The sequence below is a fragment of the Aspergillus fischeri genome, genomic scaffold (genome assembly GCF_000149645.3).
Source record: "Aspergillus fischeri NRRL 181 1099437636265 genomic scaffold, whole genome shotgun sequence".
Taxonomy (NCBI): Eukaryota; Fungi; Ascomycota; class Eurotiomycetes; order Eurotiales; family Aspergillaceae; genus Aspergillus; species Aspergillus fischeri.
In genome coordinates this window covers 88,020-108,595 of record NW_001509761.1, presented here as the reverse complement: position 1 = coordinate 108,595, position 20,576 = coordinate 88,020, and the positions used below count along the sequence as shown (strand labels likewise).

Below are 20,576 nucleotides of genomic sequence, written 5' to 3'. Positions count from 1 at the left end.
TTAAGCATCTCTCTGAAGACAGAACAAGGGCTCATAACCTTTCAAGCCTACTGTGGAGCCGAATCGTAGGGAAATGATTGTATTAGATCACTATCTAGAAAGGGGCAGCGGAAGAAGCGAAGGTATCTACGCAGCGGGTCACGTGACTTGAAGCTATATCTAATCGGGCAGGGAGCGAGCCTCTGAAGAGAGGCCCCATTAGGCTCTCGACAGTTGACACTCAGGCTGGCTACACTAATCCTTATCTAACAGTCCCAGGCTGCAGGGAGGCTGGTACAGGCAGACTCTATAGACAGGACATAGCTCAAAGAGCTTTAAACAGGTTTCAGAATTGTGCAGTGAAGATATTCCCAAGGTCACATGATTCCTCCTTAGTAATGCCAACTCCTATTCACAGCAGCACCGTGACAACTATCTACTATAGGTTTCTATAGTCTCTGTATTACTATATTATCTTTATTATATATAAGATTAGTTACTAATATTATTACTACTCTCTAAATCTCCTAGTCTAACTTAGCTTTATTAAAATATAATCTCTCCTATTATATATCTATATATAATCTACCTCTTTATACTTAGTATCTAGTCTACCACTACTACTATTACTAATGGTATATCTTTATCTTTATCTAATTCTTCTCTCCTAAGTCCTATTAATATTACTAATTAGGTACTATAGTTATTATAGTAACCTGATTAAGGGTTTAGTGCCTTATTAGCATGTGCTTTATCTAGGCTATTAGATGGCTATTTAGGAAGAGGAGCTATAGTATATTAGGGAGTATAAGTACTATATCTACTATACCTCCTATATATCTACTATAGTTAGTTATAATAAATACTCCTCTTATAGCCTACTATAGATAATCTATTCCTAAGTTAGTTAAATAATGATTATCAGCCACCCCTGAGGCTTATGAATGGCAAAGCTAAATATATAGTTAAAGAGATCCTAGATAAGTATAAGAAGTAAATTAGGTAAGACTGCTATACAGAATACTTAGTTAAATAGGTGGGTTATAAACACCCTATATAGGAGCCTGCTATTAATCTTGCTGATATAGCAGTACTTCATGTCATGGTGCTGCTGTGAATAGGAGTTGGCATTGCTGAGGAGGAATCACATGACCTTGGGAATATCTTCACTGCACAATTCCAAAACCTGTTTAAAGCTCTTTGAGCTACATCCTGTCTATAGAGCCTGCATGTACCAGCCTACCTGCAGCCTGGGACTGTTAGATAAGGATTAGTATAGCCAGCCTGAGTGTCAACTACCTCTTTAACCCACCCCTGCTTGCCTGCGAGCCTGCACCTTGACACTTCATACTTAGGAGAACTACCACCCCTAAGAGGGAGGAGGAGGGTAGTATAGTAGGCAGGGCCTGCTAGGTGCTTAGGCTATTTAGCCCTTATAAAGTTATATCTAGACTAGATAACGTAATTCCCGGCCAAGCGAGACACCCGGCCAAGCGAGACACCCGGCCAAGCGAGACACCCCATCCAAAATCGCGTCTTCCTACCTACATAACAACTTCAACCACCTACCATGCCACCAATTCGCTCTGAATCTCAACAGAAATCGGCCAATCAGGAGGGCAGGATCTTATTAGCTCTTGATGATATTAAAAATGGCCGCATCAAATCTCTCCGTGCAGCAGCGAAGTTATATGAGATACCGCCTGCTACACTACACCACCACGCCCAGGGACGCCTTCCACGCGTTGATCAACGCCCCCCTGGTCATAAATTGACTAAATTAGAAGAGGATTCGCTTACTGAGTGGATTATCTCTATGGATACGCGTGGAGCAGCGCCTAGACCTGCTACTGTAGCAGAAATGGCTAATATCCTTCTTGCTGCGCGCGGAACCAACCCTTCGCCTACTGTAGGCAAGAATTGGCCATCAGCCTTTATTAAGCGACGTGATGAGCTTCGTACACGCTTTTCAAGACGTTATGATTACCGGCGTGCCCTAAATGAAGACCCAAAATCACTATGAGAGTGGTTTGCAACTGTACAATGCATTATTAATGAGAACGGTATCCAACCAGAGGATATTTACAACTTTGATGAGACAGGATTTGCAATGGGTCTTATTTCAGCGCAGAAGGTGGTTACTCGAGCTGAATACTATGGTCGGCGCTCAATATTACAGCCAGGAAATCGTGAATGGGTTACTGCTATCGAGGCAATCTGCGCAGATGGCTATTCACTACCGCCATGTGTGATATTCAAGGGCAAAGTTGCTATTGCGGGTTGGTTTGATAACCTACCAAAAGACTGGCGGTTTGAGGTCTCAAATAATGGCTGGACTACTGATGAGATAGGCCTTCGCTGGCTACAAAAGCACTTTATCCCACACACAAATTTGCGTGTACGAGGCCGGTTTCAGCTGTTGATTCTTGACGGCCATGGGAGTCATCTTACACCCAAATTCGACCGGATCTGCGCAGAAAACAATATTATTCCTCTTTGTATGCCTTCACATTCATCGCACCTACTACAACCGCTTGATGTTGGGTGCTTTGCAGTGCTTAAGCGCGCGTACGGTCGCTTTATAAGTGATCTTGCGCGGAGAGGATATAACCATATTGACAAGTTGGATTTCTTGGATAACTACCAATGTGCGCGGCTAGAGGCCTTCCAACAGCCAGCTATTATTCAGAATAGCTTTGCAGCTAGTGGCCTAGTACCAGTTGATGCAGAAAGAGTGCTTTCAAAGCTTAATATCTCTCTACAAACGCCTACACCACCAAGCAGCCGGCCAAATAGCAGGTCTAGCCAATTCACACCAAAAACACCCAGAACTGTGATTCAGCTAGAGAAGCAAGCTTCTATGCTCAAAAACCTACTGAAACAGCGGTCAAATAGCCCTCCGAGCCCATCAAAAACCATACTAGATCAGATTATCAAGGGCCACTGTATAGCGCTACATAACACCGCGCTACTAGCGCAAGAAAATGCGAATCTACGCGCAGCAAATGAGAAGGTGGTGAAGAAGCGCAGTCGGTCAACTAGGCAGATACCCTGCGAAGAGGGTTTAACCGTTGAAGAGGGTCTACAGCTAGTTTTACAGCCAGATTTGCCAGCAGAAGCACCTGCGGTAGAATCGCATGGGCAGGGTGAATTGCCTATTCAGGCAGATCAACCAGCGAAGAGGGCTCCGCCTAGGTGTAGTGGGTGTAGGGAGATTGGCCACAGGATCAATTCATGTAAAAATCGCTATATTTAGCTAAATTCATAGGTGTTGGTTGAGATAATCGATTTTGAAATTTTCTAATGGGTTTGGGTGTCTCGCTTGGCCGGGTGTCTCGCTTGGCCGGGAATTACGTTACTAGCTGTAGGTCACATAACTTCATATTAATTAATATAGTAATCTATTTTATTATGTAACTCATAAACTACTTATATACTTCTTTTTATATTTAGCCACCACAGCCCTAGCTAGATTTCTCCTTTAGTGATTTCTTACCATCCAAACCTAGGTCATAGGTTTCTAAGGCTTCTAGCCCGTGACAGTAGTCCTTAAATAATCTCTTAAACTTAGAATATTTAAGTATAGAGAGAATATGCCTAATCTAAGCAAGCTTAATACTAAGTATTTATATAAGCTATTACTTTAGTTTACTTAGAGTTGCATTTGGTGCGGGTTTGGGCGGGTTCCAGCCTAGTTGGCCCCGAACCGCTGCGGTTTCGGGTTCAAATTTTAGAACTCGCAACCCCCCCGGACCCGGTGCGATTTGGTTGCGGTTTCACCGCAAAAACCCACCACTATGCCTAGCTAGGTATAGCTAGGCCCCTACTAACCTATCTAGGCCAGCGGTATGCCTAGGCAATAACCAAAATTTCAATGGTTTTCAGAATTCAATTTCTCCTACCTTAGGCCTATTCTCTCAGCCTATCAAGCATGCTTATATAAAATTATAATTTTTATATGAAATATATAGTAATTATCATCATACTAAGCTATATTTAAAATATCAATTCAATATCTATAGGTCTGAATGGGTGGTGGTTAAAAATATATCTAAACCATGGTGGTTATCAGACCTTGGTGCCCTTATATATATATATCCACACCACTTTCATACCAACTCATGACAAAAGTGATCATTCCTTAATATCTTAGCAACCACTAGGTATTTTGATTTGAATCGATCATTATATTCACCAGATAGCCCTGAATCTAGGCTATCTAGTAATATAAAAGTTATTAGCTAAATCCTAGGAATTAGGTATTAGTAAGCAAGAAATAACCGTACGGTTTTAACCGAACCCGAAACGGTTCCGGGGTATAGAAACCGAACCCGAAGCGATTCCCTAGGCTTACCCCCGAACCCGCACCGCTGCGAGTTCGGTGAGGGTTGGGTTCGATTTTTGCGGTTCGGTTATGCAACTCTACACCATTATATGTAGAATAGTTATAATGTTTATATATATATACATGTATTTTATCATGTTTTAAGATATAAACTATAAACTATAAAGTTACCTAATATAGCTTAAATCTATTACTTATTAAGTTAGGATGAATCCTTGATATATATATTCTTATATAAATAATATTTTAAATTAAAATAATTAATATATAAGGAGATATTATAGCATCTTTTCATTGCAAAATATTAGTTTTAAATAGTAGTTTATCTAAACTAAAACCTTACTAAATCTAACTATGGTTAGTTAGTAAGTAATATAACTTAGCTAGAAATAGTTTAGCTATGCCAAGCTTCAAGTTTTATAGTTAAACTTATACTAAATTAGAATAGATTAGGTTTAGTTCTGATTTCTAGAATTTAGACTTGAAATTACAGCAGTTTAGCTCTAACTATGGTTCAGGATTCCAACATCCAATCCCACGAACTTGCTTTCACAATGGATGATAATCAGAAAAAGATAATCACCCTCATCACGGATGGAAATCTCACTGAATTAATTCCTACCATTGAAATCGCTCTACAACACCACCAGATCCCACCAACAGCCATACTCCTCCAAACTGCAATTCAAGCAATGCAGCTAAATGTGCTACAATATCTGCTTACTCAACTATTTCCAAAGGACAAAGATGAAGACAACAACGGAAAAGGGAAAAATAAGCCACTAGGAACTTTAGACCGAGCAGTCATCCTCGAAACACTGACCTCCGAACGAGTCCCAGCGTTTGAGCTGCTCTGTCGTCACGATCCCTCGCTTCCAACCATGCAACTAGGCCATCTGGGAGCGCCGCTGGCATGGGCCATTCTGAGTGACAATATCCGACTGGCCTCGTTTTTACTCGCTAAAGGAGTTGACCCCAACGAATGCCAGATCAACTATCGCAGCGCAGTAGTGGCAGTGGCGGGTAAAGGATCATGCGCCATGATGGAGCTCCTATTGGATCATGGAGCTACCATCGCAGGAACCGATGCCCTGTTTGCTGCTGTGTGCAACCAACGTATCGATATGCTGGCTCTCCTGGAGAAGAGAAGGAAGGTGGCAAATACTAACGATATCAACCCGCAGACGGTGAGAGGAACCTGACTCCGTGACCAGTGCTTCATTTGGCTATCCGAAGGAAATACCGGCAGATGGTTCGCGTGTTGAGTGATCGATTTTCACGCGGATCCCTTGGCACAGGATTTAGAGGGTAAGACTGCGGTTGCATGGGCTGTAGATGTCAATGGTCTAGAGGGCATTCGTACACCACCTGCCTTCTCTCCCTGAGTGTTATCAAGATGCTCCGTATCTCATACAGGTGCCTCAGTCCCCATCACCGCCAGCCCTTATAAGAGTCAACGGTCTCGTCACAGACTGCGTGATGACCAGATTGACGCTGAGCAGGTGCAAGCACACTCATGGCACTCTCTGTGGTGTTAGCATAACCCCTGCCAGGTGTCCGTAAATAGGCGTCAAAAAATGCCGTTGTCCCAGCTGGCCAAGCGAAGGCTATCCTAGGCAGAGAAACACTTTTGACTGCAGCCATCAAAGTGAAAAGAATGAACGGTCAGAAACATGTTTTGCCTCGATTGGATCCTAGGAAAACATCGGGCTCTCTCCGCGCTCAATGTTGAAAGCATTCAGGCTAAATAGCTAAATCCATGCCTCTCGAGTCCCCCGCACGTTGATCGTTTCTCCACCAATCTGGGGCAAGGACCTGTGTTGAGGTTCCCCAATGGTTACGGACTTGTCCCCTGATAAGATCTACATCATCATAGGAGATCGAAAATAATACATAATGCGAAGGGGGAATCGGTGGGATTCCGTTTCCTTCCAATAGATATTCTCCGCACCCGCCGGAGCACGCTGCGGGGGGTACAGAGCGTATATAATTCTGCGATAAGTTCCCGCAGGAGTGATCGTTGTTCTTTTGGCGGAATAAATAGAAGAAAATACATTGCTGGTGCGAAGGGCAGGATGAAGTTCCTTTTAAGGAGATTCATCGCATTGGCCGCCGCTTCTTCGGTAGTAGCTGCACCATCCGTCAGCCACCTTTCATTGCAAGATGCTGCGAATAGGCGAGAGCTTCTTCAAGACCTAGTGACATGGGACCAACACTCCTTGTTTGTTCGGGGCGAGCGGCTCATGATCTTTTCTGGAGAGTTTCACCCCTTTCGACTGCCAGTTCCTGGACTCTGGTTTGATGTCTTTCAAAAGATTACGAGTCTGGGATTCAATGCTGTCTCCTTCTATACTGACTGGGGTCTCATGGAGGGTAATCCTGGCCACGTTGTGACTGACGGTATCTGGAGCCTTGACGAGTTTTTCACTGCTGCAAGTGAAGCTGGTATCTACCTGATCGCTCGGCCTGGGCCGTATATCAATGCGGAAACCTCGGCTGGTGGTATTCCCGGATGGGTTCTCCGTCTAAAAGGCATCATCCGCTCAAACAGCGAGGATTACCTCCGTGCGACAGATACGTACATGGCCACTCTAGGGAAGATAATTGCCAAGGCACAAATTACCAATGGAGGGCCGGTGATCTTAGTTCAGCCAGAAAACGAGTACACGACTTGGCCCAACGTTTCAGAGTCCGAGTTTCCGACAACTATGAATAAGGAAGTCATGGCCTATGCGGAGAAGCAGCTTCGAGACGCTGGAGTAGTCGTTCCAACAGTTGTAAATGACAATAAGAACCTGGGATACTTTGCCCCTGGGACTGGACTGGGCGAGACGGATCTCTACGGGATTGACGCTTATCCTATGAGATATGACTGTGAGACCCTTCTTTTCAGGAGCCGACGATTGTATCTGATGCAGAATCAGGTGGCAACCCCTACGTATGGCCAACATATCGATTCCCGCGAGATTGGCAGCACACACACCGCAATCACAGCCCTACGACGCCATTCGCTATTATGGAATTCCAAGGGGGTTCAGGAGATGGGTGGTAAGAGATACCATGGATACTGATCCCATCAACGCAATGACTAACATAATCACCAGGGGAGGAGTCACCGAAGACGGGTGTGCCATTCTCGTCAACAATGAAGCTGTGCGAGTGGTGTACAAGAACAATTACGGCTTCGGCGTCGGAGTTTTCAACATCTACATGGTGTGATATGCTCCCTCCCCTCCTTACCTCCGCTCCTAACTGACTGCGTAGACGTACGGAGGCACCAATTGGGGCAATCTCGGTTACCATGGAGGATACACCTCGTATGACTATGGGGCTGCCATCACCGAGGATCGTCAGATCTGGCGAGAAAAGTATAGCGAAGAGAAGCTACAGGCCAACTTTCTGAAAGTGTCTCCTGCGTACCTCACCGCAACGCCTGGAAACGGGGTTAATGGATCATACACAGGGAACAAGGATATAGCAGTCACTCCGTTGTTTGGCAATGGAACGACCACCAATTTCTATCTAGTCCGGCATGCCGACTTTACTTCGACTGGAAGTGTCCAATACCAACTCAGTGTTTCCACGAGCGTTGGAAATGTGACAATTCCTCAACTGGGAGGCAGTCTGTCCTTGAACGGCCGAGACTCCAAATTCCACGTCACGGACTACGATGTGGGCGAATTCAATCTCATCTACTCTTCTGCAGAGATCTTCACTTGGGCGAAGGGAGACAACAAGAAGCGTGTTCTCGTGCTGTATGGAGGAGCAGGGGAACTACATGAGTTCGCGCTGCCAAAACATCTTCCCCGACCAACCGTTGTTGACGGGTCCGACGTCAAGATGGCCAAAAAGGGAAGCGCCTGGGTTGTACAATGGGAGGTAACTGCTCAAAGACGGGTTTTACGTGCAGGAAAGCTTGAGATTCACCTCCTCTGGCGTAACGACGCCTACCAGCACTGGGTCTTGGAACTACCTGCAAAACAACCAATTGCTAACTATAGCTCGCCATCCAAGGAGACGGTGTTAGTGAAGGGAGGATATTTGCTTCGAAGTGCATGTATTACTAACAATAAGCTGCATTTGACTGGTGATGTGAACGCAACGACTCCCTTGGAGGTAATTTCAGCGCCGAAGCGATTTGATGGGATTGTCTTCAACGGCCAGTCCTTGAAGTCGACACGATCTAAGATTGGCAATCTCGCTGCAACAGTTCGCTATCAACCACCAGCTATCTCTCTGCCAGATCTGAAGCGTCTCGACTGGAAATACCTCGATTCTCTCCCCGAAATCTCCCCGGATTATAGCGACGAGGGCTGGATGTCACTGACAAACACATACACCAATAACACGCGGAAGTTCACTGGCCCTACATGTCTGTACGCCGACGACTACGGCTATCACGGGGGCTCACTGATCTACCGGGGCCACTTCAAGGCCAACGGAGACGAGTCATGGGTTTTCCTCAACACCTCTGGCGGCGTGGGCTTCGCCAATTCGGTATGGCTGAACCAAACATTCCTGGGTTCATGGACAGGCAGTGGAAACAACATGACCTACCCCAGAAACATCTCTCTCCCCCACGAGCTGTCTCCTGGGAAACCATACGTTTTCACCGTGGTGATCGACCACATGGGCCAGGACGAAGAGGCACCGGGGACAGACGCAATCAAGTTCCCTCGAGGAATTCTCGACTACGCGCTCTCCGGCCATGAAGTTTCCGATCTTAAATGGAAGATGACTGGCAACCTCGGCGGCGAGCAGTACCAGGACTCGACGCGAGGTCCGCTCAACGAGGGAGCCATGTATGCCGAGCGCCGGGGATATCATCTTCCAAATCCGCCTACCTCCAGCTGGAAATCATCCAGCCCGATCAATGATGGGCTCACTGGCGCTGGTATTGGATTCTATGCTACTTCGTTCTCCTTGGATCTACCCGAGGGATACGATATCCCGTTGAGCTTCCTGTTCAACAACTCGGCATCAGACGCGAGGTCAGGGACGAGCTATCGCTGTCAGCTGTTTGTTAATGGATACCAGTTTGGAAAATACGGTATGATAAGAAGATGAATAAATCTGTCCTATGTGTCTAACTGGATGTAGTAAATGATCTCGGCCCACAAACCAATTTCCCCGTTCCGGAAGGTATTCTCAACTACAACGGGGTCAACTATGTCGCCGTATCACTTTGGGCGCTCGAGCCTCAAGGAGCTTTGGTCGGTGGTTTGGAGCTTGTCGCTTCTACTCCTATCCTGTCTGCATACCGCAAGCCGGTACCGGCACCTCAGCCTGGGTGGAAGCCTCGGCGGGGCGCCTACTGATGGGTGATAGAGTAACTACAGTTTGGGGTTTTAGTAAGAATAGATGACGCAGCATGGAAAGTCAAGGGCCTAGAACACAAATATCAGGTTGTCATTGAGAGATAAGAGATCGTTGTAACTCAATATTCGTCATTGCAGCATATTAATTATCTCGTCTTCAACATGGTAGTATCAAATAGAAAAGATCGCCACAATACCCCTTGGCCTCAACATTTCTTCCGCGGGTAATCCCAGGTCCAGTTGCGAATATAATCCGGGTCGATGCCGTCGTCAAACGCCTTGTTCTTCGCGGCCAGCTGGAGATTGATCAGACGCTCCCGCACTCCCGAGGCGGTATTGCCAAGGGACGGGATACGGTCGATGGCGTCGATCGCTAAGCTGTACCGGTCGGTCTGATTCCGTACAGCCAGCTCAAATGGCGTATCGATGTTGCCCTTTTCCTTGTAGCCCCGCACGTGGAGGTTGTGCTGACCCGGCCGCTTGTAGGTGAGACGGTGGATGAGCCAGGGGTACGAGTGAAAGTTGAAGATGATGGGTTTGTCAGTGGTGAAGATGGCCCCCCATTGGCGGTCCGGCATACCGTGCGGATGATTGATGTCGGAGATGAGACGGAACAGGTCCACAACGTTGACAAAACGGACCTTGAGCTGGGGTAGGTGCTCGCGCAGCAGAGCCGTCGCGGCCAGCGCTTCGTGCGTAGCGACATCGCCGCAAGACGCCATGACCACATCGGGCTCACAGCCCTGATCGTTGCTAGCCCAGTCCCAGATGCCGACTCCCTTGGTACAGTGTTCAATCGCCTCCTCCATGTTGAGGAACTGCACGTGCTCCTGCTTGTCGGCCACGATGACATTGACATAGTTGACGCTGCGGAAGCAGTGGTTCATGGTCGACAGGAGGGTGTTACCGTCGGGAGGGAGGTAGATCCTCACAACCTCGGGGCTCTTGTTAGCGACTACATCGAGGAATCCGGGGTCCTGGTGCGTGAATCCATTGTGATCCTGACGCCACACGGTCGCGGTCAGGAGAATGTTGAGTGAGGAAACCTTGGCACGCCATTCAACAGCGAGACACTTTTCAATCCACTTGCAATGTTGGTTGACCATCGAGTCGATCACATGAATGAAGGGCTCGTAACTGTTGAGCATCCCATGTCGACCAGACAAGATGTAGCCCTCTAGCCATCCTTCGCAGGTGTGCTCGCTGAGAATCTCCATCACACGGCCCTGCATGTCCAGGTTGCCGCCGTCCTCATCTTCTTTGAAGTATTCGGCCATCCACACCTTCTTACCCGCCTTGTAGATCTCGGCGAGCTTGTTGGACTCGGTCTCATCGGGTCCAAAGACTCGGAAGGTGGTCATGTTCCGGGCCACCACGTCACGCAGATACTTCGACATATTGGACATGCTGGGACGGATGGTGACGCCTGGCTCGATATCGGTCAGGGCGTAGTCGCGGAAATCAGGCAGATCCATCGGTCGTCGCAGGAGACCACCGTTGCCGACGGGATTGGCGCTCATGCGTGAGGTGCCTGTCGGAGCCAACTCCTTCAATTCGGGGATCAGTGTACCGTTCTTGTCGAAGACCTCCTCTGGTTTGTACGCCTTCATCCAGTTTTCCAACACCTTCAAGTGCTCCGGCTTGCTCTGCACATCGGTGATAGGGATCTGGTGGGCACGCCAAAAGCCCTCGAGGTATTTGCCGTCAATTTCTCTGGGCGCCGACCATCCCTTGGGCGACCGAAGGACGATCATAGGCCAGAGAGGGCGAAAGGCCTTGTTGGACTCGCGTGCTTGTTTTTGGATTTTCTTGATCTCCAACACGCAATGCTCGAGGGTGGCCGCCATGGCCTGGTGCATGCTCTCACGGTCGCTTCCTTCGACAAAGTACGGGGTCCATCCGTATCCCTTGAGGAGCATTTCCAACTCCTCGTGACTAATGCGGGCCAGGATAGTGGGGTTGTTGATCTTGTAACCGTTGAGATGGAGCACCGGAAGAACTGCGCCGTCGGTGATCGGGTTGAGGAACTTGTTGCTGTGCCAACTGGTGGCCAGAGGGCCAGTCTCGGCCTCGCCATCACCCACCATGGTCAACGTGATGAGATTCGGGTGATCAAAGACGGTTCCGAAGGCATGGGAGATTGAGTATCCCAGCTCGCCTCCTTCGTGAATACTTCCGGGGGTCTCTGGAGTTGCATGGCTACCGATTCCGCCGGGGAAGGAGAACTGCTTGAAGAATCGCTGCAAGCCCTTTTCATCCTGCGTCTTCTCCGGATAGACCTCGGTGTATACACCCTCGAGGTATGACTGCGAGAGGATGCCAGGAGCACCATGTCCGGGGCCGGAGATGAACAATACATCCAAGTCATATTTCTTGATCAAGCGGTTCATGTGGATCCATGTGAAGGATTGACCAGCGTCGGAACCCCAGTGGCCCAGTAATCGAGCCTTGAGGTGTTCCACCTTGAGAGGCTCTTTTAGAAGAGGATTGTCGCGCAGATAAAGCATGCCGAGACAAAGATACATGCTCGCACGGAAATAAGCATCCATCTTGCGGAGCTCGTCCTGGCTCAACGGGGTCCCCTGGATGGTGGACCGAGCGACTCCATACGCGGAGAGGCTCTCGATTTCACCTTTTGACGTCATTCTGGGTAATTGCTGTCAAGCAGTTGAGTTCAATTAATTCATCGATGGCTTTCTCCTCAAGCGTAAGGAAAAGTAAGTGTGGGAGTAGAATGAGGATACATAGATGTGGAAGAGAACGAGGGAAATGGAGGGATACTGGGAAAGCCGGCACGATTATATATAGAGACATCGAATTGATATATATGGCCTGACAACGATTGACGACCTCAGGATCTCCTGGCGGTGCGCTCATGCTGACCGGACGGAGGACGTTGACCAAGTTTGATGACGTAGAATGCTCCGAAGAACCCGTCACCGCGTCTGGAGGCGCTGAGCTTCCGTTTGACGGTCGATTGGACGCACCATGATGGTGGTAAGATCTCTTGAGTGAGCGATATGAACTGCCGTGATGTCCCAGCCACAAATAATCTGATGATCCTGGATGTGCCATGTGTAGAGACGCAGCTATCGCCAATATCAGGAGATTATCTATCCTGATGGATGAGGATTATGGGCCCATATGCGGCATTTCCCGTGTCTGATTGGGTAAATCGTCCTGAGATCACGTGCAGTTATTGCCTTGGAAGTCAGGCTTGAAGCATCCTGACTCCTGAGGCAGCGACATTCAAAAGTCTCATGTTGCACAGCTTTTCCCATGAGCCTATCGCACATCGGGTCCCGTTCTCTAAAACGATCATCTCATGATAAGGAGAGACTGGCCATTTGAGATGGCTTGCGATGGCAGTACCGGCAAGAGCAAACCATCTAGTCAGTCCCACTCGACAGAGATGCGCATTAGTTATATCATTGGACAAAGGGTGCAATATGAAGAGAAGGTCGCGATTTCTGTACAGACAGCCATTTAATGGCAGGAATGCAAATTATGTAGGCATAAAAATCTATGACCGACGCATCCCGGCCGGAAGAGATGCAGATTCAGGACTTTATCCTCCCGCAAAGCACAACGTCCTCTCCGAAAGGATACCATTTCACATCTGTCAACCGCGATGCAGGAATGGCCACGCCTTGCTCATTGAATCGTCGCTTAGGCGAAACAACCACTCCTCCTTGTCCGAGCCAGGTTGGAGCGATCGTGACAATGACCGAGTCAATGAGATTTTGGTAGGAAGGCTCCAGAAGAGAGTTGATGATGGTCGCGCCCCCCTCAATCATGACACTCTTCAGCCCTTCCTTGCTGAGAGCCTTAAGCAGCGTGGTCCAGTCCATGCGATGCTCCCCTGTTTCAGAGGTCACCACATCGAGAGAGATGAACTTGCCGCCGTGTCTCTCCAACAGAGCTTTCTTCTCTGCGGGGACGGCCTGCGCCCCTGTGATGATGAAGGGTGCTCGACCGCGACCTTCCCAGGCCAGCGTGAGGATCTTGGAACTCTCTGTAAAGTCCCATCGGGCGCTGGGATCGATGACGATCGGTCGGGGTTGACCTTCTAGACCTTGACCCCCGTAACCGCCGACGCCGGCGATGCGGCAGTTCAATCCAGGGTCATCTGCAACCGCAGTGCCAACTCCGATGAGGATAGCATCATGACGCGACCGGAGATAGTGGGTCATCGCTTTCGATTGGGGCCCTGAAAGTACGGTTTTTGCGCCTGGTGACAGGGCCAGAGCAGAGTCGAGTGAAGTAGCAAAGGTGAGTGTGGTGAAGGGAAGACCAGAATCTGGTGATTGTAGTATGTTATTTTTTGGCGGGAGATGGGGCTCTAAAAATGCCCTACTTGAATTGGGGAATGTGAGAGCATCGCTGGACTGATTATTCGACATTCTGGAAGTAATTGACACGAGTGTTGATGTTTTCATGAGATGGGAATCGCAGGGAGAGCAGTGATAAAAACAGTGGGGATGCGAGATGCAAATTGATGCCTTGTTCCTCAGGCAGGGACCCACCAGCATCCGCGTCAAGAAACACAGCGATTCAACTCTCTGAAATTCATCGATTCTGCGCTTTATTTACGCTTTAGAGATCAGTCTGTCTACTGCTTTTCTCCCTCCGGAACCAACTCCTCGAACCGTCTCAAATCCATGGGCTTCTCCAACAGCGGGATGACATAGGGATCAAAGGTCTTCCAGTACGGGTTCTCCAGGTGGTACTTCTGGGAGCCCTCGTTCAAATAACGCTCCACAATGCAAAAGTCCTGCTTGTCATGAACAGACTGCATCACGAACCAGGACAGGGTCTCCTTGTCCTTGGAGTAGACGGCCGAGGCCTCGAGGAGTTTTGCATGAAGCTTCGAGATGCACTCAAGATCAGGCTTTGCGCGGAGATCTGCAACGATGAGTTTGAGCTGGGCAGGATCGATTATGGAGAGTGTAACATACGGACGACGATAGTGTACACCATGTTGGGTAGACGCGATCAGGATGTGATGGGTTGCTCGACTGATCATCACAGGATCGTGTGTTGTTTTATAAGTGCAGGTGGGGTTATCGGTGAAGCTTAAGTGGAGCGATGAGGTCGGTTCATTGGACACTCGGATGGAGTCCGATGCAGCGATATAAATATTGTTGGAAGATGTCGACTCTATGTGGGAAACTAATACAAGAAATGATCACACAGCGGGAATGAGCCCCGAATATGACAGAATGTGCAAATCCAAACCCTCACCAAATCACGCCGAATAACAGACAAACAAGCAACTGTTGTCTCCAAAGAAACTGAGCAAGTAAATATCCCAGAAAATCAAGTCTTGATCAACCACCCAACGGATCCTCCGACGGCAACTACGATGATTACAGTGAGAATCCAGGCCCCTGCGCGATCGCCTGTGTTGATGGGATCGAGTGCATCTGGCGCCGCATCTTCATGGGTGTCGATCTGATGCTCCTTGCCTTCCGGGTTCGTCTGAATGGTGTTCGGGGCGGTCGACTTATAGTACATCAGATTGGCCGTGATGCCTGCTAGCGCCGCCATCTGCGACTCCAGACCGGGAGTGAAGCCGTCCCAGGTGGGCTGCCACCAGCGAATGCCGCAGGTATTGTCAGGTGCCTTAGAGCACTGCTTGGAGATGGCCAGAGCAGATCCTTGCAGGACGGGGAAGATACGGGCCGCGGTCGAGGGGACCAGGATAGCGGTATGAGCCAGCCACATGGCCGTGTACCCTTTAAAGCCGATTTGATTGCGATCGCAGGTCATGATAGGTTCACAGGCAACCTCGGACAAGATGTTGCCGCCCTTGTCCTTGGGGCAGAAGGTGCCGATCAGGGAGTCTAGCAGGCCGTTGACTCTTTTCAGCCACTTGTCTTCACCGTTGGTCTTTTCCACCATAGAAAATCAGTGTGTCGGTCAAGCAAGTCTACAGGATATGGAGTGACTTACGTAGTTATACATAAATGAGGCCCCCGACAGATAGGTGCCGTAGTTGTATGACCACTGAGTGTTTCCGGCATCCTTGCAGTTGGCTTCATTAGAGGTGGAATCAGCAATATACCAGCGATCCATCTGCAGCAGCGGAGTGCTGGCCGACCAGTCCCAGATCTTGTCAGCCCATTGCGCATAGGTGTCATTCTTAGTGAAGCGCGCGAGTCGGGCTGATAGCTCAAAGAGACCACCGTTGGAGATGGAATTTTTCATGGTGTACCCGGCCTGATAGGGCCAGATCTGCCATCGCATGCCGCCATCGCAGGCCACCTTATCCCACCGGGCCACTTGCATGTTGAAGACAACGCGAGCCAAAGAGGTCCAGGTGGGTTTGTCTGAGATTTCCGGGAATCCCGTCTCCGAAGCCGTGATGGAGGCGAGACCCCAGAACATCTGATCATCATTACCCTCGGAGATGTTAGCAGAAGCAGACCCTAAACACAGTTACGACTTACCAGCCATTGGCTGTAATTGCCAGAGAAGAAGTCATAATTCTCGCCCGACTGAAACATCAGGTCATGTGACACGACGGAATTGTAGGTGTCATCGCCCGAAGCCTGCCAGTACTGGATAAGGGTCATGAACATGGCACCGGCCACATACCAGGTGCCAGTCAGCTTGCCCGGAATGCCTTCAGTCTGGTTCTTATCATAGAACTCCATCATAGGAGCAGCGACGGTCTTGGCCGCCGACTTGAGAGAATCTGACCATCATAGCATGTGTTACAAATGGACATTCTAAAGAAGTCAAAGAGGAAGTTTTTTTAGAAGACATACCAACATTATCGGCCTGGATCCCGAGATCTGCTAGGGCCACCTGCCCAGAGAGGAGCAGAGTGGTGGCCCCGCAGAGTTGGCGCAAACTCAGCATGCGCATCCCGAAAGCGATGGTTGACCGAAGAAGGGGGAAACGGGGGGAGAGGCTCGAAGAAATGGGAATGGGAGGTAACAACGGGGATGGCAGAAATCAGGTTCGACAAATCACCAGGATCATCGTACCAAAACAGAATGATCTGGCTCTGATAGACAGGGACAAACAATAATCAGGATAATAGGAACAATAGGGATGGAAAGTTGACGATAACAACGTTAGGAGCCAGGCAGCTGAGGCAGGGTGGTCTGTCTGGGAAGACTAATCATAAAATTAATGATGATGATAATAATAATAATAATAATAATAGTGCTGGTCCGCCTCATTAAGTTTTAAGGGGGTAAGGCAGTGCTGAACTGCCAAGGGTGCCAATGCCACCGTGACCAGGACAGCTGCCAGCATATTATATTTTTGGTCCAATATTATTCAGTTGCGAAACTCCGGATCCACCACTAAGACGAAAGCAGCCAAGACTCAGGTGTCTCAGGGACCGCTCTTAACCAATGAGAACCCACCGCGGTAATCAAGGTCTTCCCACTTTCATTCCTCCGCCCCAAAGACGGTTCAATCAGGGCACGGCATTTCCTCCTGCCAAGAGAAGAACCCACTCTGACCGAAGGCTAATGGTCACAATCTGGTTGCCTAATGCCAAAACAGGTTAGCATCCCCTTACCGCGTCAGGAATAGTTTAGAGAAATGAGATCCCTTTGGACGGTTCCTGTCAGATGTCACCACCTCATACGGCATTTATCTACGGAGTACGGAGTACTTGACCCTTTAGACCCTTTAAAGTACAGAGTATAGTACATATCAAGTTCCAAGTTCATGTCGACCGACTTGACCTTGATGATCATCATCAAGAATGTCCCTCTTTACTTCATAGGTTGAGTTGCTGACTATGTCCACCAGCTGCCCTGTTGCACAGATACACAGATATATCCCTGCAGTGTCATTGTCAGAGTTGTACAACCACTGACAACTAAATCAATTGTAGACTTTGAAACAGTATGTATATAGGATGATCATCTTCATCAGGCTAACCCCATATTTCCATTTGTCGCTTCGACTGTCTTTGATAGCGCTTGACGATCATTAATAAGCAATGCAAATTTTTTCCTCAGAACTCTTGACGAACTAAGGTAAACATTGGCATCAGACCAATAAAAAAGAAGCTTCGCGAAATAGCTTCAACTTGCCTGATTGAGATAGATCTGAGGAAGGTCCAAGCAGCGATTTCTAATCCGGAGAGTTTTGATCTACGACGTCACCCCTCGGCGGAATTACTAATGGACGTCGGTCGCTGTAACTCTGCGACAGGATATAAAATGGGTGTCATGAAGTAGACAAAAGAGACGAATTAACAAACAGATTCATCTGAATCTGAAGCCTGCACATTCCGATAGTAGCCATGGCGTCTCCCACTACAGCAAAGAGCGTTCTTGTTGTCGGTGCGACTGGATACATGTGAGTGGCAACTAACTGGAACACTCGCAGTATGGTACTGACGGCATGCAGTGGAGGTTCAATCCTCACTGAACTCTCGCAATCCCCAGAGGCGTCCGAACTGAGCATCTCAGCCTTGATCCGTCGACCTGAACAGGCAGCCCGGCTCCAGTCTCTCGGGGTGAAGCCTCTGTCATTCAAAGGCCTGGATGACCTTGACGCATGTAGAGACGCTGCCTCCCAGCATGATGGTATTGACTCGTTCTCATGGATGCTTTGACTTGTACTCACACATCGCTCTAGTGGTGATCAATGCCGCATCTGCCTCCCACGATAGCTCTGCCAAAGCCTTGATAGAAGGGTTGAGCCAGAGGCAGAAAGCTACTGGCAAAGCTACGTACATGATCCATGTAAGGTTTTGTTCTTTCGAATCCAAATTGCGAAGCTAACGACGATGTAGACCTCTGGCACGTCAATCCTGGGAGACCATCCCTACACCGGTACGCCGCAGAACCAGAAAATCTGGTCGGACGAGAAGGACGACGTCTACGCAATGGAGAAGAACCACCCCGAGCGCTACGGGCAACGGGTCACCGATGTCACGGTGGTTGAGACGGGATTGAGTCTTGGTGTCAAGACGTATATCGTCGTCCCTCCCACTATCTGTATGCTATTCATCCCGGTAAAACGGTACCAAGGCGAATTGAACTGACAAACGACAGATGGCAAAGGATCTGGTCCATTCGCGACACTAAGTCAACAGGTGCCAAATCTTGCGCGCCTTGCCCGAAAGCGAGGCCATGCTGCTGTCATCGAAACTGGAGCTGGGGTAGGTTTGATATACTGTATATGATAGATTAGATTTGGCTGACATTTCTCGTCATAGATCTGGAACCATGTCCATATCCTGGACCTGGCAAACTTCTATCTCCTTCTCTTCCGGGCTGTGCGAGAGCAACCGGACTGGCTTCCATCGGGCCCCAAGGCCATCTTCTTCGTCGAGAGTGGAGAGCATACATGGTTGCAGGTTAGCCAGGGTATTGCTGATGCTCTGCACAAGCAGGGGCTCTTAGACGATAACAAAGTCGAGTCGATCAGTATGAAGGAAGCAGCAGCCGAAATCACTAGGGGCAATGAGAGTCTCGTGGAAATTACTCTTGCATCCAAGTATGTACAACGAGATCTCCATAAACGTACCAATACTAAACGCGGAAATAGTTCCCGAGCGAGAGCCGATTTCGCTCGCAATCGGCTTGGGTGGAAGACATCCAGGGGCGATGAAGATTTTCTGAATCACTTTGATGGGGAGATCGAAGCTATGAGGGAAGAGCTCCAGGCGTCCAAGTAGTGATCGGATTGTCTACAGCAATTCAATTTTATTCTCCCGAACTGGGTGTATAAACGAAGCCTTAATCCTACGATGCCTGCCAGGGATTGACAAGTATACAGATAGAGGTCTTTCACTGTTCAAAACATTGGATCACTCGGTCCTTATACTTCCAAAAATGAAGCATGATCGAAGATGACTCCAATATAGTGGCTCAATTCCAAAGACAGGTTTCCAGAAGGGAGATATAAGCAGAAATACATTTCATATCCAGCAAACATCACAGCCCGCTTAGCTGTCACCTCTTACTACTGAAGCCATACGCTGTCAACCATCTCTCCTTCAATCAAGTCTTCGCGTAGTAATCCTAGTAGACAGTGATGGAAGAAGATCCACTGCTCTGGTAGCCCTCAGTGGCGACAATCTGGTAGTTGTGAGTTCCAAGGTTCATGCCCAGCCTGCTCCAGGCGTTGAAGTGGTTGGCCATGGTGACAGTGCCTCCGGCACGCTTGGAGGTGCGCACAGACCAGTACTGGGTGAAAGTCTTGGTGCCTTCGATGGAGGGAGCATTGTAGCGAACGGCCGTGTAGATGTTGTAAGTGCCACCGTCGGTGTTGACAGTGCCCTTGAAGGTACCGCCGCTGCTAGGGTTGTATGTGCCATACGACTCCACAACGTAGTACTCAATCAAGGGGTTGGTGGTCCAGCCGTAGACAGCCAGGTAGCCATTGCCGCTGGGGTTGAAGCTACCTCCATAATTGATGGTTCTGTTTCTATCAGCCACAGGTCTTCAAGCCAGACGTTGAAGGTTCTCTGTACCTAGCACTTCCAGGGTTCCAGCCCTTTCCACCGACAAAGTTGCCCACGTTCCTCCAGTTGACGGAGTACGAGCCACCGGCTCCATTGGTGTAGGTCACGTCACCGCCGCCATCAGTCCAGAAGGAGTAGTAGTAGCCATTGTTCCAGCCGGTGGAGCTTGGGGTGCCGCCGCGTTCAGCGAACTCATGAAGAGCAGTCTCATTGAACGAGGTGTCCTCGGATTCGACGGGGGCAGCCAGAGCTCCGATGGCGGAGCACGCCAGCAGCAGGTATGAGAAAGAAACCATGATGTTCGAAGAAGATTGTTGCTTGACTGTAAATATGATTGTCCGATGAAGTCCTTGGTGGATTCTGTACTCGAGGATGTCTCTGCTCTTTATACCTTTGCGTCACCGGGAGAAGAGGAGTGAGCAATTACCGGCCAACCCCACATCGCGACATCCTGACACAGACGCTACTCTAGCGGCTATATTGGAAT

At 48.8% G+C, this 20,576-nt stretch overlaps 8 protein-coding genes across 8 annotated transcripts, besides 4 other annotated features; 3 read left to right on the top strand and 5 right to left on the bottom strand.

Moving 5' to 3' along the window:
- Window positions 1-1,447: 1,447 nt before the first annotated feature.
- Window positions 1,448-1,500: a microsatellite.
- Window positions 1,501-1,594: 94 nt separating this feature from the next.
- Window positions 1,595-3,079: a mobile genetic element.
- Window positions 3,080-3,291: 212 nt separating this feature from the next.
- Window positions 3,292-3,327: a microsatellite.
- Window positions 3,328-4,833: 1,506 nt separating this feature from the next.
- On the top strand, window positions 4,834-5,526 carry NFIA_000920 (uncharacterized protein; the record flags this gene model as incomplete). The annotated part of the gene is made up of 1 exon (XM_001258644.1): window positions 4,834-5,526. One exon carries the CDS (start codon window positions 4,834-4,836, stop codon window positions 5,524-5,526), a length of 693 nt encoding a protein of 230 aa, XP_001258645.1.
- An 873-nt stretch (window positions 5,527-6,399) lies between these two features.
- Window positions 6,400-9,642, top strand: NFIA_000910 (glycoside hydrolase family 35 protein; the record flags this gene model as incomplete). Its single annotated transcript, XM_001258643.1, has 5 exons — window positions 6,400-7,198; window positions 7,249-7,372; window positions 7,429-7,537; window positions 7,589-9,374; window positions 9,425-9,642. 5 exons carry the CDS (start codon window positions 6,400-6,402, stop codon window positions 9,640-9,642), a joined length of 3,036 nt encoding a protein of 1,011 aa, XP_001258644.1.
- Window positions 9,643-9,848: 206 nt separating this feature from the next.
- NFIA_000900 (phosphoketolase family protein) lies at window positions 9,849-12,287 on the bottom strand (the record flags this gene model as incomplete). Its single annotated transcript, XM_001258642.1, has 1 exon — window positions 9,849-12,287. One exon carries the CDS (start codon window positions 12,285-12,287, stop codon window positions 9,849-9,851), a length of 2,439 nt encoding a protein of 812 aa, XP_001258643.1.
- Window positions 12,288-13,202: 915 nt separating this feature from the next.
- NFIA_000890 (RibD family protein) lies at window positions 13,203-14,045 on the bottom strand (the record flags this gene model as incomplete). Its single annotated transcript, XM_001258641.1, has 1 exon — window positions 13,203-14,045. One exon carries the CDS (start codon window positions 14,043-14,045, stop codon window positions 13,203-13,205), a length of 843 nt encoding a protein of 280 aa, XP_001258642.1.
- Window positions 14,046-14,254: 209 nt separating this feature from the next.
- NFIA_000880 (putative quinol monooxygenase) lies at window positions 14,255-14,622 on the bottom strand (the record flags this gene model as incomplete). The annotated part of the gene is made up of 2 exons (XM_001258640.1): window positions 14,255-14,547; window positions 14,601-14,622. 2 exons carry the CDS (start codon window positions 14,620-14,622, stop codon window positions 14,255-14,257), a joined length of 315 nt encoding a protein of 104 aa, XP_001258641.1.
- A 339-nt stretch (window positions 14,623-14,961) lies between these two features.
- On the bottom strand, window positions 14,962-16,515 carry NFIA_000870 (glycoside hydrolase family 76 protein; the record flags this gene model as incomplete). The annotated part of the gene is made up of 4 exons (XM_001258639.1): window positions 14,962-15,534; window positions 15,598-16,047; window positions 16,095-16,342; window positions 16,416-16,515. The coding sequence occupies 4 exons, from the start codon at window positions 16,513-16,515 to the stop codon at window positions 14,962-14,964; spliced, it is 1,371 nt and encodes a 456-aa protein (XP_001258640.1).
- Window positions 16,516-16,771: 256 nt separating this feature from the next.
- Window positions 16,772-16,818: a microsatellite.
- A 1,099-nt stretch (window positions 16,819-17,917) lies between these two features.
- Window positions 17,918-19,300, top strand: NFIA_000860 (NAD dependent epimerase/dehydratase family protein; the record flags this gene model as incomplete). Its single annotated transcript, XM_001258638.1, has 6 exons — window positions 17,918-17,973; window positions 18,025-18,203; window positions 18,256-18,362; window positions 18,413-18,617; window positions 18,675-18,781; window positions 18,839-19,300. 6 exons carry the CDS (start codon window positions 17,918-17,920, stop codon window positions 19,298-19,300), a joined length of 1,116 nt encoding a protein of 371 aa, XP_001258639.1.
- Window positions 19,301-19,646: 346 nt separating this feature from the next.
- NFIA_000850 (glycoside hydrolase family 11 protein) lies at window positions 19,647-20,385 on the bottom strand (the record flags this gene model as incomplete). The annotated part of the gene is made up of 2 exons (XM_001258637.1): window positions 19,647-20,046; window positions 20,099-20,385. 2 exons carry the CDS (start codon window positions 20,383-20,385, stop codon window positions 19,647-19,649), a joined length of 687 nt encoding a protein of 228 aa, XP_001258638.1.
- Between the last annotated feature and the right edge of the window lie 191 nt (window positions 20,386-20,576).